The sequence below is a fragment of the Plasmodium gallinaceum genome (genome assembly GCF_900005855.1).
Source record: "Plasmodium gallinaceum strain 8A genome assembly, contig: PGAL8A_v1_130, whole genome shotgun sequence".
NCBI classification, from domain to species: domain Eukaryota; phylum Apicomplexa; class Aconoidasida; order Haemosporida; family Plasmodiidae; genus Plasmodium; species Plasmodium gallinaceum.
In genome coordinates, this window is record NW_021628289.1 from 232404 (window position 1) to 250885 (window position 18482).

General features: G+C 15.6%; 2 protein-coding genes across 2 annotated transcripts in view; both read right to left on the reverse strand.

Annotated features, from left to right (window-relative positions):
- Nucleotides 1-600: 600 nt before the first annotated feature.
- Nucleotides 601-3243, reverse strand: PGAL8A_00456200 (conserved Plasmodium protein, unknown function; the record flags this gene model as incomplete). The annotated part of the gene is made up of 1 exon (XM_028673321.1): nt 601-3243. One exon carries the CDS (start codon nt 3241-3243, stop codon nt 601-603), a length of 2643 nt encoding a protein of 880 aa, XP_028529785.1.
- Nucleotides 3244-3933: 690 nt separating this feature from the next.
- The window catches only part of PGAL8A_00456300 (hypothetical protein), a gene marked incomplete at both ends in the record, with an annotated part of 28261 nt that continues 13712 nt past the window's right edge, over nt 3934-18482 (reverse strand). The window contains 3 exons of the mRNA XM_028673323.1: nt 3934-3999; nt 4225-4581; nt 4730-18481. Of these exons, the coding sequence (XP_028529786.1) occupies nt 3934-3999; nt 4225-4581; nt 4730-18481 (14175 nt within the window). The remainder of the gene's footprint in view (nt 4000-4224; nt 4582-4729; nt 18482) is intronic.

The following is an 18482-nucleotide window of genomic DNA, read 5'->3' on the forward strand; positions in this document are numbered from 1 at the left end:
TATATGATAAATAAAAAATACATCTTTTTTTCTCCACTTTTAAAAAAAAAAAAAAAAAAAAGGGAAAAAAAATTAATTAGTTTTTAAATTTTCATAAAGAACAAAATCAAAAAAAAATAAATTTTAAAATTTTTATTATTTTAACAAATGTTCAATTTTAAATTTATTAAGTAAAAAAAAAAAAAAAATGAGTATTTAAGTATATTATTCTAATAATATTAATAACAATAATAATAATAATAATAAAAAAAAAAAAAAAAAAAAAAAAAAAAAAAAAAAAAAATATATATATATATATATATATAGAATAATAAGAAACACATTTTATATGTTTTATATATTAAAAATTAAGTTAATATTTTTAAAATTAACAATAATTATGATATTTTTTGTTTTAAAATAAGTATGAATATTTTGATTTATCTGAAAGTAATAAAAAGTTATGCATAATTCAAGATTTTAAATTTTTATAAATGATTATTTAAATAATATATAGACTATTAAATCTTAATTATAAAATATTATACTTAAATATCATTTATAAAGAATATTAAAATTTTAAGTAAATATATATATATATATATGAAACACAGTTATAATTTATAGCAAATATTTAAATTTTGAATGATCTTGATTAAATTGTAAAATAATAGATGGCAACATAGATTTACTATAAAATTTAAAATTTAGGAAAACATTAATATTAGACAAAATAGCACCTATACCATATGAAGAATTAGGATTTTTTTTTTTAATTTTTAAATAGTGTAATTTAAGAAAATCATAAGCATTAAGTTTTTTGTCTTTATTTAAGAAATAATTATCACTTTTTTTATCATCAGATATTTTATAATTAATAAAAAAGTAAAATTTCATATTTAACAAATTTAAAAAATTATTTTTAAATAATAATGGGAATATTAATTTATAATGTAATATACAATTCATTTTATTCATATTTTCTTTCTTATCTTTATTTAAATTAATATTACTTATATCATATATTAAATCATTTTTAGATCTATTATTAAAAACTTTTATTTGCTGAATATCTTCCTTAATATTTACTAAATTATCTTGTGACTTTTTTCTATCAATATTAAATGTATTTTCATTGTTATATTCCTTTTTTTCTTCCTTATTATTCTTATAGCTTTTTTTATATTTCCATATATTTTTTTTTAAAGAAAATTCTAAATTCAATAAAAGATGAATTTTATCCAAAGGTATTTTACATATATACAAAGGAATAGCATAAAGTGAATCTTCATTACATAAAGATTTTTCTTTTTTCTTATCATCATTTGTTTTTAATTTATTTATTTTATAAAATAAATTTGATAATTTGATTCTATAATTTTGGCAAAAATAAATAGTGTAATTTAAGTAAACATTATTTATTTTATCTAATATATATCCTTTTTTATTAATGTTTTTTAAAAAAGATAATAATTCTATTTGCACATTTTTGCTATCATTATTGCTAGTATTATTATCACTTTTTAAATAAAAATCTTCATTATTATTTAAATAAAATATTAAGTCTATTTTATTGTTAATATTAAAATATTTTTTTAAAAAATTACATCTCTCAAAAAAATTCTGATTATAAACATCTAAGGAATAAGAAAACTTGAATTTAGATTTATAAATATTATATAATTTATTAAACAAGATATACTTTTCTTCATCTTTCATAAACTTAAAATATTTAAATAAGAATAAATTTTTTAATTTATTTTTTCTACTTAAATCATTATTTAACTTACTTTTTTTTTCTGATTTTATAAAATAAAAAAAATTATGAATTAAATTTTTTTTTATTTTCATTTTTACTTCAAAAATAGTGTTATTAATTTTTTTAATAAAAAAAATGAAGAGTTTTTTTTTATATAAATAATTATAAATATCTTTTACATAAATAGAATATTTTGAATCAAAACTAAGATCTTCTTGTACTTCATAATCATTTATACTTACTTTGTTTTTATTTTCATCATTTATAAAATTCATAAATTTATTTAAAGAAGGATATTCTAATTCATTTTTGTAAGTTTTATTCAAACTCAAACCATATATTAAAAAATTTGGATAATTATTCTTTAACTTTTCTATCTCAATGACATCATTTAAATAAACAAAATCATAATTATGTTTATTATTTTTATAATTCAAATTTTGAAAAAATTTTATTTTCATTTTATCCGAATATCTAAAAAGATGAAAATAAGCAAAAGATAGATTTAAGCAAAATTCTAAAAAAGAATTGAAACTTTTAGAAATACTTGGAATAAAAATAACATTTTTATTTTCTATTAAATTTATTTCTAATATATATTTATTAGATATTTTATCGACATATAATTTTGTATTTATATAATTAAATATATTAGACTTTATTATTAAGTCATACATGTATTCATTCCATGTAAAAATACTGTTCTCTTTAATGTTCATTTTTTTTTTAAAAAATTCTTTTAATTTATCATTCACTTTATCTTTTCTCTTTAATTCATAATTTATTATATCTTTATTTATTAAATCTTTTTTTTCAAAAATAATTTTCCTGTTAGTATATATTTCATTTTCTAGTGGGTCAAGTATATCTTGTTTTTTTAAATTTTCTGTTTCATCTTTTTTCTTTTCTACTTTATAAATATTAATTTTAATTGAATTTTTATCTAAAATTAATTCATTTACATATATGATTAAAATGTTTTGATTTCCTTCTCTTTTAACTTCATATTTACGAACTTCAGAAAAAATATGATTGTTTTTCATATAGTATTCATTTATAATTTTTATTATTGTATTAATATCTTTATATTTAATTGTTTCAATGTTATTATCTTTTAACAATTTTCTAAATATATATTCATTAATAACAGTACTGTTATTTATTATAGCTTTATTAATTATTTCATAATTATCTCTTAAATTGAAATTATTAAACTTTTTTTCAATTAAATTTTCATTTTTTCCGATAGGATTTGTATTAGATGTATGGAATCTAGAATATCTTTTCGTTAAATCATCCCATAGTCTTTTTAATTTACTTTTTTTATTCTCTAAATAAAAAAATTTTTTTCCATTTACCTTTTTATAATTTTGTAAGCATTTTTCATAGTAATTATTATTTAGTTTATTCAATTCGTTTTTACATTCTTTTTTTAAACTATTGCAGTAAGTAAAAAAATATATAAGAATAATTAAATATCTAAAGATCCTTAAAACATTTTTCATATTTTTGATAATGAATTAAAAAAATAAAAGTAAAAGTAAAAATAAGAAAAACAATAAAAGAAAAAAATGTAAACAAAATATTACATTTTAACACTTTTCATATTATCATTATACATTTCAATATTTTTCTGTATTCCCTCTTTACACTTTTTTTTTCTTTTAAATAATATTTTATTTTGTGTTTATATATTCATATATACTTTTAAGATTATTATATTATTTTTTATTTTTCTATTATGATGAAATTTTTTAATTTTATAAAAATATAAATTTACAAATAATAATTTGTTTTATTTTCTTCTTTTTCTATTATAAAATTTTAATTAAATTATATGTTTAAATATAATGAGTAGGCATATTTTTTTAATATTCTTTTTTAAGTAAATTAGAACATATATTGGAATATATAAGAAAAAGTTAAAATTTTTTTTATAGTACAATGATATATACAAAAACTAAAAAAATAAAAACTATAAAAAATTAAAAATAAAAAAAAAATACAACAAAAATTATTTCAATAAAAAAAATTAACAAAAAAAAAAAAAAAAAAGTTAATTAGAGAAGTATGAAAAAATAATTTTCAAAATAATATTATTGTTAAAAACTTTTAAGATGAAATTATATTAGTAAGATATATTTTTTAGAATATAAAGATATAAAAGTTTATAAAAATATTAATAATATTTAATTTTATTTAATTATATCAATTAGTACTTTTCTAAATAATTTTGCTTTTTTATAACTTACATCTAAGACCTAACAAAAAAAAAAAAAAAAAAAAAAAAAAAAAACATATTTCTAAATTTAAGGTAGCATATATATAACATTTTTTTTTTTTTTATTTATTTTTAATATATAAAATAAGGTAATTTTTATTATAAAATATGAAACATTATTTAAAACAAAAGATTAATTCCTTTCATATTTACAATTTTATTTTTTATTTGAAAAAAAGAAAAAAAAAAAAAAAAAAAGACTTACATTAATAATATGGATATTAGTATTACTTGTTAGTACATCAGAACAATTTTTATGATTTATATCTTTTAGATTAATTAAATTATTTTTAAATCTAACATAAAAATTATCTTTATTATTTTTTAATTTTATATATATATATAAATTGCATGAAATTTTTTTAACTCTAGTATTAATTGATGATAAATAAGAAGATTGTTTATCCTTTGTCAATTTTATTATTTTTATTTTAATTATGTCAAATATATCATAGCAGTATTCTAATTTTTTTTTAAACACATTTATTACAAATATAAAATTATTGATTAATATTATAAGGTAACCATTTACTAAATTAAAAATGTGATAAATGTAATAACCCTATAAAAAATAAAAATGAATAAAATAGTGTTAAAATGTAAATAAATGAATACTATATTATTAGAAAAAAAAAATTGTTCACAATAAAAAATATAAGATGCATTTTGTTAATATTATAGCATATATATATATATATATATATACTTACATTTATATGAAGGTTCAAGTTTTGTATTATATTTAAAACTATAAAATTTTCAATACTATATTTTTTCATCATTTCAAAAAAACCAAATGATAATTTAGAAGGATAAGTATTTTCATAATAGATTTTTATAAGATTTCCATTATTTTCTTTTTTTAAATTATTCTTATAAAAAAATATATTTGTAGTAATATAAATTAAAATAGTTAAACATTTTATAACTAATCTGTGCATATTAAAAATAGTATTCATTGGTATTCCTATAAAGGTATTTCTCCAATTTATAAAATTATGAAAATTTATAAAAATAGAAGGAAACATATTATATATATATATATATATGTGGTTCAAATAATATTTAAACTGATTAATTATTGTAGTGTTTGAAATCATGTAATTTTGTTTTTCATACATAAAGTCTATAAAATTTTGATCAAAAGTAAAAAAAGACAACAATTGTATTAAATGCTTCATTAATTTTAAAAAAGTATGAGAACAAGACATATTAAAAATTTTAATATGTCTTTTAATTAAAAGAAGAATTTTCATTATATTTTTTTTTAAATAAAAATAATATCCATAATGTAAATTGTTCATATTTCTTTTTTTCTTTTTATTAACAATTAGATGGTTATCAATTACATATCTTCGTTCTTCTTTTTTGTTTTTTTTTTTTTCTTCTTCTCTGTTATGATTTTCTCTATAATTTTTTAGTAAATATAAATAATAAGATGGATTTCCTATAATATCCATAGAATAAAAAATATAAAAAATTAAATAAAAGGCATAACATAAAAAAAATTGAAAAATGTTTTTTAATGCAACTGACTTTTCTGTTAATAAATTACTAATGGATAAACTATCAACAAATAAATAAGAGTTATGTATATTTAATAGTCTTATAATATTATTTAAAAAATAATTTTTTTTTTTACAAAAGCTGTTATTAAAAACTATAGAATATTTCATATTTATAGAAGAAAATTTTAAATTATTTATGAAAACATAATTATAATTTTTTTTTTTAATTTTTTTTACAATTGATATTACATAATTTTTATAATTAAGGATTTCATTATATAATCTTTCTTTTTTGTTGATATAATTATGTTTATAAATTATTCCGTTATTCATTAATTCATTAAAATAGAAAAAGTAATTTTGCTCTTTATTATTACTCTTGAAAATTTTATCAAGTTTTCTGTAATTAATTATATTTTCTTTTTCTTTTTCTTTTAACATATAATTTAACATATTTGTTTTATTCTGGTTAATTTTAAATCTTTTTTTTTTCTTAATTAATAACTCTATATAATTATTAGTATCATTGGAAAAAGGAGATAAATCATAACAAGTTATCAAATTTTTACTTAAATAATTACATTTTTTATTAAGTGGAATAAATTCATTATAAGGATATGTATACATAAATGAATCACAATAATATATTTTGTTTTTTCTTATGTTGTTAATTTTATAATTATTATATTCAAGTAAAGGATATATTAAAGTTTTAAAAATATGAATAAGAAAATAAAAATCAATATATACATATAATGAACTAATAGTTATAACTAATTCTTCTATATCTATTATATTTTTAATTGTATTATATATGATATCTATTTTGTTATTTGTTCTGATTTTACATCTACAATGGACGGTTAATAAATTTGAATGTTTCCTATTTTTTATATTAGACGAATTATTATTGCTATTCAATATATTATTATTATTGCATTTTTTATTATAAATGCATATATCTTTATTATAATTATTATTGTTATATTTATTGATATTATAATAATACTTGTAACATTTTATATTATCTCTATAACAATTATTAATACATTCACATTTTTTATAATTATAATTTATTCTATTTTTATAATTTTTTTTCATAAAATTGCAACAAAGGGTATTATTATTAAAAATTGTACAATTCGAGTCTCCTTCAACTATATTATCATTAGATGTTTCTAACAAATTATATTCATAACTATCATTAAATTCATTTATATGGTTTACTGAATTATTTTTTGCAATTTCATAGTCATCACTATCTCTTTTACTAAATATTATTGAAGTGAATACATTTTTATTAAACTTATTTATATGATTATTTAAAATAATTAGATTTTTTAAAAAAAGATAATAATTTATAAAGATACAATTTAATGAATTAAAAAAATAAATGTTTTGTTTAAATATAATATGATTCATAGATATCTGCATAAATTCTTCATTATTATTATTGAAACTAATTATAATTTTTATAATATTTACAGTATATTTCTTTGTTTCATCCTTTTTCTTATTTAGAATATTTTTTGATTTATTATAATATATCTGTTTGTTTGTTTTTTTTTTTTTTAATTTTTTTTTCTTTTTGTTTTTACTTCCTATATTATTTTTATAAACATCTAGGTTATTATTATTATTTATTTTATCATACAAAAAAATATTCCTAATATTTTTTATTTTGTTTTTTTTTTTTATTTTATATAATTCTGTCTTTTTTATGATTTTTTTTATTTTATTTATATCATAATCAAGTAATTCTTTTGTAAAAATGTAGTTATTTCCATTAAATATAGATGTAATAAGAATACTTTTATATATATATGTATATAAATGTAATAGTTTTCCACTTATATAAATTCTTTTCATATCATTTATTTCAAATGGGTTAAATGAAAATATCTTCTTATTTTTTAAATATAAATTAAATTCTTTTTGCATTTTCTTATTTTTTAATATATTATAATCATTATAACATAAAATACATTTAATTTTATTTATTTGAACAGATTCATATGATGGTATCATTTTACAAAATTTATTATTATTATATGTCACTTCGTCATTTATATAGTTTTCATTATTTGAATTTTTATTGATATTATTATTTATATTTGATCTTATATTATTTTTTTTACTCATTTTTCCCTCATTGTAATCAAATTTTTTTAATAATTGATGATTGCAATATGAACAATCTTTAAAAAATAAGTTTAAAAAAAAAGGATATGTACTTTTTCGAGTAATTAAATAAGAATTAGGTATTAAATTATTATATATAACACTTTTTTCATTTAAAGATAGATTAATATTTTGATTTCTAGAATTGTTATAATCATTTTCATATGAAAGACTTTTTTCATAATTTTCATTTTGATAATTACTGGTTTCCTTTCTATTTGTAATTTTGGTAGCATATTTTATATTATCATATGAAAATAAATATAATTTTTTTTTTTTTTTTTTTTTTTCTTCTTCTTCTTTTTCTATATATTTTCCTTCATTAATATTATTGTAAACTAGAAACACAGAATTATCTAAGTGATTTTGAAAGTACATAGGGAATTTTTTATTTTTTTGTATGTAGATATAAGTAATATAATTTTCATCTACATATATAAAATATTCTAGAATATATAAAATATTTGAAGAATAATTAATTAATGGTATAATATTGTAACTCAATATGGTTTCATTTAAGCACTTTCTTTGAAAAGTATCTACTTTTTTATTTTTAATTTTTTCATTTTTTAAAGGATATTTTGCTTTTTCAAAACATTTTCTTAGACAGTTACATTTCTCTTTCTTTTTTTTAATACTATTACATGAAAAGAATGTTTTCAAACTCTTTTCTTTATCAAAATATCTCATTTTATTTCTATAAAAGCTATTTTCAGAAATACTTGTCTCTAATTTTTTCTTATCTTTATATGATATATTAAAAGAATTATTATTATTATTCTTATTATTATTCTTATTATTATTATCATTATTATTATCATAATGATTATTCATATAATTACTATATGTTTCAGTTTTCAAATTGTCATAATTATTTATTTTAATTTGGTCTAAATTTTTATGAAAAATATTTTTTTCAGTACAATTACTAAGAGAACTTTGAGAGTTATTTAATAAATGATTGAAAATTTTTTTGTTATTTTTTTTTCTTTTTTTTTTGTTTTTCCTTTTATTATTTAATATATAATCAGATGATATAACATCAATATTATATGATGTACTATTTGATTGAAATTCATAATTATTTTTATTTTTTATAATGTTATTTCTTTTTTTATTTTGAGAATATTTTTTTCTATAAATTATATTTACATTTTCTGCATTTTCATCATGAGAGTTGTCAAATTTATGATTGGTAGATTTTTTATTTGTGAAATTTTTCTTTATAAGAATATTTACATTTTCTTGACATAATTCCTTTTTTTTATTAATTTCTTCTAAGTTATTACAAAACTTTTTTGCAAAATTTTCTCTTGTTTTACTAATATATTCGTTATTATTTTCTTTTTGTATTGTTTCCTGTTTATAATTCTGAATAGTTTTTCCTTTTAAGTCATTATCAGATTGGTTAATCAAAATGCCATATGTCCATGGTGTAATATATGTTTCGAAAAAAGTATTTTGATATATATGAGAATTTTCTGATTTACTAAAACTATTATTAACATGATTATGATTATGATAATAATTATATTTTTCATTGATGGAACTTCTTATCTTATGAAAATTATTTTTTTCTTCTATAAAAAAATCTTTAATATTTTTATTTCCAACATTCATATAATGAAAATATAAGTTTTCTTCATTTAAATATAAATTTTTTTTTTTATAGTAATTTTGATTTTTTTTTTTTAAATTTCTAATACCATTATTAATTTTCTTTTTCTTTAAGCATAAAATAGATGGTCTATATAGAGAATTTTTCTTGGAATTATTTCGTACTTCTTTTATTTTATTTTTTTCTTTATCAATCATCTTTCTCATTTTTTCATAGATTTTTTTGTTATTTATATTATATCCACCATTATTAAAAGAAAGAAAAAAATTGTTAGAATCAATTTTTAATCTTACTAGAAAAAAAATATTTTTTTTATTATAAAAATCTATAACACTACAGGAATTTCTTTTCAAATCAAAAATGTCATACTTAAATTTTTTATATATTATTCTGTTATTATTTCTCTTTTTATTAATATGATTATTTTCATTATAATTTGCTTTATTTACATTTTTATCAAGGGTTGATATAGAAGAGTCTGATTGATTGAATAGATTTTTAAAAGATGCATTATTAATACTATACGTATTATTCTTAAATTTATTATTGTTATATATAGGATTTTCGCATCTACTAAAATTGTTTTTTTCATTAATTTTATTTTTATTAAAACTATCAATTTTTACTTGATTATATTTTATGTGATCATTTAAATTTTCTTTGTTTTTGCTTGTATTTTTTTTTTTTTTTTTAAAATAGTAATATTTTAATTCAAGATTTAAATCTGTATTATTAATAAAAATATATTGAGGCAATAATTCATAAATAAATATAGAGGGAAAATAATTATTTTTTAGTTCATTGAAGTATTTTTCATAATTATTAAAACTTCTATTATAATAATCAGAGATACTAATAAAAGGTATATTATAATTATTATCATAATTGTAATAATTAAAAAAAGATTTTATCTTTATTAAGCATTTTACATTAAAATTTACTATTCTATCACCTTTATACTGATACATTTCATTAATATTATTACTCATTTTACGAAAAGTGTCATTTATTTTATTTTTCTTTTTTAATGGAATTAAACTAGTTTTTATTTTATCATAAAGGTAATTATTGCAATTATAAAAAAATAAAAGTTTCTTTTTTTTTTCATCATCATAATATTCTTCCTTTTCTGTATCTACATAATTTTTAATTATTAAATTTTTATCATAATATTCCTTATGTTTTATTATTTTGTAATAACTTAGTTCATATATTATATTATCAGAATTATAAAGAAATCCCAAATTATTTTTGCTTTTTTTAAGAATTACATTAATATTTTTTGATGATATATTTATATATTGGTTGCTATTTAATATATTATTTTCGAAATATATTGTTTTATGTTTTTCTTTTCTTTTTTTAAATAATTCATATTTATTTAAATTTATATTTTTCGTATTTATTATGTCATATGTGTTACAATATTTTTTTTTATTTAAATCATAATGTAAAATTTTCTTTTCATAATTATTTTCAATGGTAGAACTAGATAGAAAATGATTAACCTTATTGAAATTCTTCTGTCTATAAAATCTTATTTTAAAATTATGATTACATAAATAATATATATTGTAAACATTTTCATAACTATATTTTTCTTTTTTATTATTAATGTAATATGTACTCATTAAATCGAAATTGTATGGTAATTTATGAATAATAACTATAGGAGAAAATATAATAATACTTATAAAAGAAGATATGTTTGAATATATTAGATTATTTTCTAATATGTTATTATCCTTATTAATTATTACGGTTACAATTAACTCAATTACACTATTATTATTCCTGTTATGAACTCTTATAAAATTTGTTTGAATATGTTTTTCTTTCTTTTTTATACAATTAAAACATTTACAATTATTTAATATTTTATTTTCCACATTATTACAATTATAATTTTTTAAATTAGATATATTATTAAAACAATTATAAAATGATTTCTTTTTATTTTCAAAATTGTTATTTTTTATTTTACTCTTATCATATGAAGAAACCTTTTTGTTCAATTTTTTTTTAATTAATTCGTCTGTATTCAAATTATTTTTTATATTATATTCATTATTATCGGTACTATTATTAATGTTATTATTATTATTATTATTAATATAATTAATATTATTAGTAGCATTAAATTTATTTTTGTTATGATTGTTTAAATTTTCTTTTTTATTATCATATATTAAATAATTTTTTATATATGTACTCTCAGAAAAATATAAATCTATAAAAATGTGATCGAACTTTTTTAAATTCATATAATAATGATAACTGTATGAACTAACAAAAACAAATTTATTTTTATTTCTTTTTTCTTTTTTTAAGCTATTATAGATATATAAAAACAGACCATTAAACAAATAATTATATATGCATACGGGATTTTTTATTATAATATTTTTTACTATAAATGTACCAACATATGTTCGCTTTATTTTTTTATCATATAAAGAATAATTCTTAAAAAAATTATCTTCATTCTTCAAAGAATTTTTCATAAAATAATTATTTAAAATAAAATTTAATGATTTATTATTTATAGAACTTTCATTTTCTTTATTTTCACATTTTTCTGATTTACTGATTTTCTTTTTTTTTTTTAAAAGTAGTGAATTATTCTCTATATTATAATTAAATATTTTATAATACTTATTTATATATACTGCATATAAATATACGTTTTTTTGTATAAATATGCTTTTACAATGCATTTCTTCTGATGATAATACTTTTTCTATTTTAAATAGGTTTCTTTTTTTTTCCTTTTTTATTTCGATATTATTACTTTTATTTATTTTATTTGATAATTCATTAAATGAATTTTTTAAATTTTCATTAAATAAAATTTTGATTTCTTTATTTTTCTTAGTTTTAATTTTGTTTAATATTTCATTTTTTTGTAAGGACTTTATCCTCTTTTCACTAGTTTTATTTTGTGTGTTTTCAATTATTTGTGAATAATAGTGATTTTTTTTTTTACTGATTGCATTCGTATTATTATTGTCTATATTTTTATTTAGTCCTTTTTTACAATTAATAAAGTAAAATTTTATCCCATATATATTATTTAAAATAAATGAATTTAAAGATAAAATACCGTTTCCATTAAGAAGCATCTTTTTTATATTTAAAGCAGATACATCTTTTTCTAGTAATAAATTTATAGAGGATTTCTTTTTAATTATACAAAGTATATTTATATTTACTTTTTTGTGAATAATACATTTACTTAAATAATAATAAATATAATTAATTATTGAAACAATTTTTTCATTTTGACAATTTTTTCTTTTCATATTAGTTTTATTAATTTTTTTTTTAATTAAATTATATATATGACGAATTTTCAGTAAATATACGTTACTTAATTTATTGATATTCATATAATTAATATTTTTTTGATTATCATTATTTCTATTATTTTTATTGTGATCATTATCATAATCTATATCTTCGTTGTTATTATTATTATTATTATGAATACTGTTATAAATATATTTATATTGATTCAAGTTATTTAAAGCATGTAAATTTTTTTTATAATTTTCGTTATAATTTTTAGGAATATTTTTATTAGTATCACACATATAATTTGTTTTAGAAAAATGTTCACTTAAAATTTTTTCCATATTGTATATTTTCTTCTTTATATTTAAATATTTGCCACTTTTTTTTATATAAAAATATATCTTCTTCTTTTCATTTTTTTTATTAATGATAAATTTACTTTGAATTTTTTTTTTTATTTCTTCTTTTTTTACTTGTTTTATATAATTACAGATAGAATATATAATTTCATATATCTTCCTATTGAAAGTAATTTTATAATTTAAAGGAAAACTTGAAAAATTGTATAAATTAAGAGGAGAAATGAAATGTAAAAATGAAATTTTCTTATTTTTCTCTGTTTTTTTTACAATTAACATAATATTTTCTTTTTTCTTATCATTGTTATTAATGAATACAGGAATGATTTCAGGAAATCTTAATATGTCTACATTGTTTAATTTAAATATTTTTTTATCTTTTAAACAAAGATTCCATTTATTATCTACGGTAATTTCAGTTTTATAAATCCTTATGTTTAATATACATTTACAGTATATTTTCGATTTATTAACACTTTTTGATAATCCTACAAATACATTATTTGGTAATATTACTTTATTTTTTTTATAACTTTTTTTAAAAAAATATTTACATTTTTTTTTCAATTTTTTCAACATATATATATGTATAATTTTATTCATTTTTTCCATGTGATGAATATTTCTTTTAATTTTCTCTTTTCTTTTTTTTCGATTTGTTATTTTTCGAAATTTATTTTTGTGATTTCTATACGTATAATTTACAACACTTGAATTTACATTTTTTCTTTTTTTTCTTCTTTTTTTTTTTCTTTTTTTTAATTGTATCTCTATTTTTAATCCACTGCAATTATAGAAAATTACAAAATAGTCATTTATATTATTACATGAATAATGCATATAATTTTTTTCCTTTTGCAAGTGAAAATAATCTATTACTTTAGGATACATATTAGAAAAATAAACATTTTTTTTTTCTTTTTTATTTTTCATTTTATGATCATTAGTATTATCTTTTTTGTTGTTATGATAATTTATATATTCTTTGTCTAACGATAGAGACTTATTTGTTTGTTCATTCTGTTTTTCAGTAAAAGTTTTGAGGGTTTTAATTTCATCATTTTTTATTGATTTAATATTCAAAAATGTTGAACTAAAATAGGAAGTATTTTTTTCTTTAGTAAATATACTCTTACTATTTTGGACATCTTTTTCATTTAGTGTTTTCTTATAATTTTCTTGCTCATTTTTTATCTGACTAGTACCCTTTTCAATAGTTAATTTTTCACATTTAATCAATTTTTTTTTATTTTCTTCCATCCTTTTTTTTAACTTCAAAAACATATTCACAATAATTTTGGCAGTTTTTTTTTTCAACAATTTGTTTTCTTCTATCTTTTTCATAATTTTATAATAAATATTTATTAGTAGTTCAAGATAGTATTTAAAATGCTTAAGAGTAAGATTAATATAAATTTTATGGGTAAAAAATATATATTTGCTTATTTTTTTTAAATTACTAATTTTAATGAAAAATTCTACATTTTCAATTATGTCTTTCCATCTGTTTGCTAATTTATCATATATACACAATTTAAAATTAAAATTTCCCAAAAAGTAAACTCTTTTTGTGTTTTGAAGCATTTTTTTTGTTGTATTTTTAAAATGAATATTTTTTTCTTTTTTTTTCCGTTCACAGTTATTTTCATGATACTCATTATAATAATAATTATTAATAAAATTATAAAAATTTTGAAATTTTTTAAGCCTATTTTTATTCTTGTCCTTATACTGATCCTTATCTAAATGGATTTTATAAAAAGTATTATAAGAACTTCTTTTGCTTAAATTTTTTATTATTGTATTATCACTTTTTTTTTTTTTTATAAGTTTATCATTACTTATATTTTCTTCTTTTTTGTTATATAATTCATCACCTTTTTTCATGTTATTATAGTTATTAATTATAAAAGAATAATCATATTTGTCATATGTATTAATGTAAATATTTTTCAACAAAAAAAATAAAAACGGATTAGAGCATTTTATGCAATAGTTGTTTTCTATAAATATTTTAATTTCTTCAATTTTTATTTTTATTTTCTTCATTTTATAATTATTTGTTTCTTCGCAGTCTATATTTATTTTATTTTTTTTTTTTTCATCTTCTATTATATGAGATAGGTTTACATATTTTTTAAAATTAAAAGATTTTGTATTTTCATATATACTATTATCAAAAAACATACAATTAGTTAAGTGAGAATAATCGAAAGAATTATTTTTTCCTTTGATTTTATTTTTATTAATTAGTAAATCAGAGACATATTTAGATGGTCTTGTAAGGGAATTTATGAAAATATAGTTTTTATTATCATCTGTTTTAATTAGATTATTAAAATAATAGTTACTTTTAATGATACTTTTATAATTATCAAGTATATTTGTATCATTATTTTCACAATCGTTTTTAAAATAATATGTATCATTATTTTCATTTTTTTTATTTATTTTATATGTATTATTTTCATTCTCATTCTCATTCTCATTCTCATTCTCATTATATTCGTTTTTATTTTTATTTTTTATCTTTTGTTTTTTTTTAATTTTTTGAAACATTTTATCAATATAACCAGCAGGTCTTATATAATTGTATATATTAAAAATATCTACAAAATCATTATAATCAAAATGAATAAAACATTTTTCTATTCCAAATTTTAATATATTATCATAGCATTTTTTACTCTGTTCTTTTTTTCCATCATTTTTTTTTAATTTATTTGTTTCTTTTAAAATTATTATATTTTGTTTATTATTATATTTATCTATTATTAGCCCCTTTTTTATTTTTAATAAAGAATTTTTTTTTTTATATCTTCCTTTCTCTTTAATATAAAAATGATTATTACTTTTGGAGTCATTACTTTTTCTTGTAAAAGTTGAGTAATTATATTTTTCAATGTATGAATTTTCTTTTTTGTTTTTTAAATCATTTAAATTTTCATATTCATCTAATTTTCTAATTCTCTTCTTAATGTATGCTAATATGTTATTGATATTCTTGTTGTTAATTGTATATGTGATTTTAATTTTTAATTCACTTAATTTATTTCTTTCATTTATGTTTTCTGCATTTTTTGCATCGTTAATATATTTAATATAACTATTTCTATGAGCAACTTTATTACATATTGTGTTTAATTTAATCAAATATTTATTATGTTTTTCACAAATGAAATCATTTTCATGATTAAAATTTTTAATATATTTAATTGATAAATTAGTTATGTTAACTTTAAAGGTACTATTAGCAGTAAATGATTCTAAATAGTTTTTATTGTATGGAAATTTGTTATGATCATATATTAATTTAATCTTTGTTCTTTTTAGAAATTTTTTTTTATATAGAACAGGGTAAAAAATAAATTTTTCTCTTTTTTCCTGTTTTTCTTTATAATATCTTGAATAATAATGAAAACATTTGCTATGTAAAGAATTTTTATTAAACCTTTTTTTCATTAAATTAGTATAGATGCTAAATATGCTATTAACATTTACATTTTTTTTTTTTTTTTTTATATTATTATTCTTCATAGAAAATTTATTATTTATAAAAAAGTTTTTATTAAAAAATATGTTTGGATTTATTTTATTATCATTTTTACTGAAACCAAGAAAGGAATTTTTTTTTTTTATAGAATCAAATGGATTATTTTTCTTCACTTTTTCTATGTTTTTATTTATTTTTTTTTTTATAAAACAAAAACGGAATTTGTTGTTTATGTGAATTTTAGACTTATTTTTTTTATTGTAAAATTTTTTCAAAATTCTGTCCATATCATATTTAATATAGACATCATAAATATTGTTGATATGATCTACGTTATTTTTAAAATTAATTAAATTATTATTACAACCATTAGTTTTATTGCTATTTATATTTTCTCTATCTTTGTTAATTAGAAGGTTTTTATTACAATTAAACAGATGAACATAATTTATCATATTTGAAAAATACGAAGATAAATAAACATAAAAAATATTAGTGGAATAAGGTATTTGAATATATATGTGAGCAGTAATTTGATTCGTTATTATTTTATTTGTTGTTTCAAAAACATATGTATATTTTTTTTTAATTTTTGAAAAAAATAGATCATATAAATATTTCGAAAAAATAAAACTTTTATTGTTATAAATAAAATTCCCAAAAAAGGCATAGTTATGTTTAGAAGTTGGGATGGAATAATATTCAGATTCCTTATCTTTATATATATATTCGTCATTATAATAATCTTTATTATATATATCCTCATATTTTATAAATTTTCTTTTTTTTCTTTTTTTCTTTTTTCTTTTCTGTAAAATAATATTTTTTAAACTCTGTTTCAGAATTTTATATTCTCTACTACCTCCTCTTATAAACGATAAATAATTTGTACAACTTTTTTTATTTAATGATTTTCTTTTTTTTTTTTTATTTTTTTCATGTAGTAATTTATGATTTTTTTTAAATGTATTGTGACATCTATTACAAGGAATTTTTTGATTTGTATTGCTATTACTTACTTCATTATTAAAATGGTTAATATTTTTTTTATTAATAAGATAATTCCTTGAAGTATCTTTCTGGATGAAGTCTTCCTCATTAAGTTTATTATTTATTTTTTTTCTTTTCTTAGCTCTTTTTAACATACTTTTAAATTTTGAATATATATATTGACTATTTAAAAAATTGTAATTTAAAAATAAAAGTCTTTCATTTTCATACATATTATATGATTCTAATATAACTTGTTTTTTTTTATTTTCCCTTATGTTATTCCCTTTTAATTCTTTAGTCATGTAATTTAAATTATTTAAATATGTTCTATTACTACTTAAAGAATTTCTTTTTTTATAAAATAAATTAACATTTTTTTTTAATATATCATCAGAAGTTCTTTTAAATACGTCTATATTTGAAACATTACTTTTAGAATATAAATTTGCCCTTGTATTAGCATTTTCTAATTTCTTTTTAAAATACTCACCTAAATAGTTATAATTATTAGATTTATTCTTACTTAGATTTGATCTAAATTTATGTTTCTTAAAACTTTGAAGTTCATAATTTAAAAAAGAATTTTTTTTTAGCTTATTTTCTGCATTTTTCTTTTTTGATATATCACTTAAGGCCATTAAAAATTCTCCGTATCTCTGTTTTTTATTAAAACTATTACTAATTAAAAAATTTTTTAAAAACTTTTTTTTATTAGAAGAATGATTAATACTTGGCGCATCATTAATATTACCAAGTATTGAATTTGAATAACTTACTTTTTTTACATTTTCATTATTTTCTCCACTTAAAAAATTTGAATTCTGAGAATTTCTATGTAAATTAAACATATTTTGAGTACTTTCCTTAAATAATAATTTACTATCATCATAATATTCATACTTTAGTAATATAAAAATATAATTAATCACAACTGTATTTATGCATATATTTGACTCATTTATTCTTATTTTTGTTAATATTGATTTTCCTGTTTTTTTTTTTTTTTTTTTTTTTTTT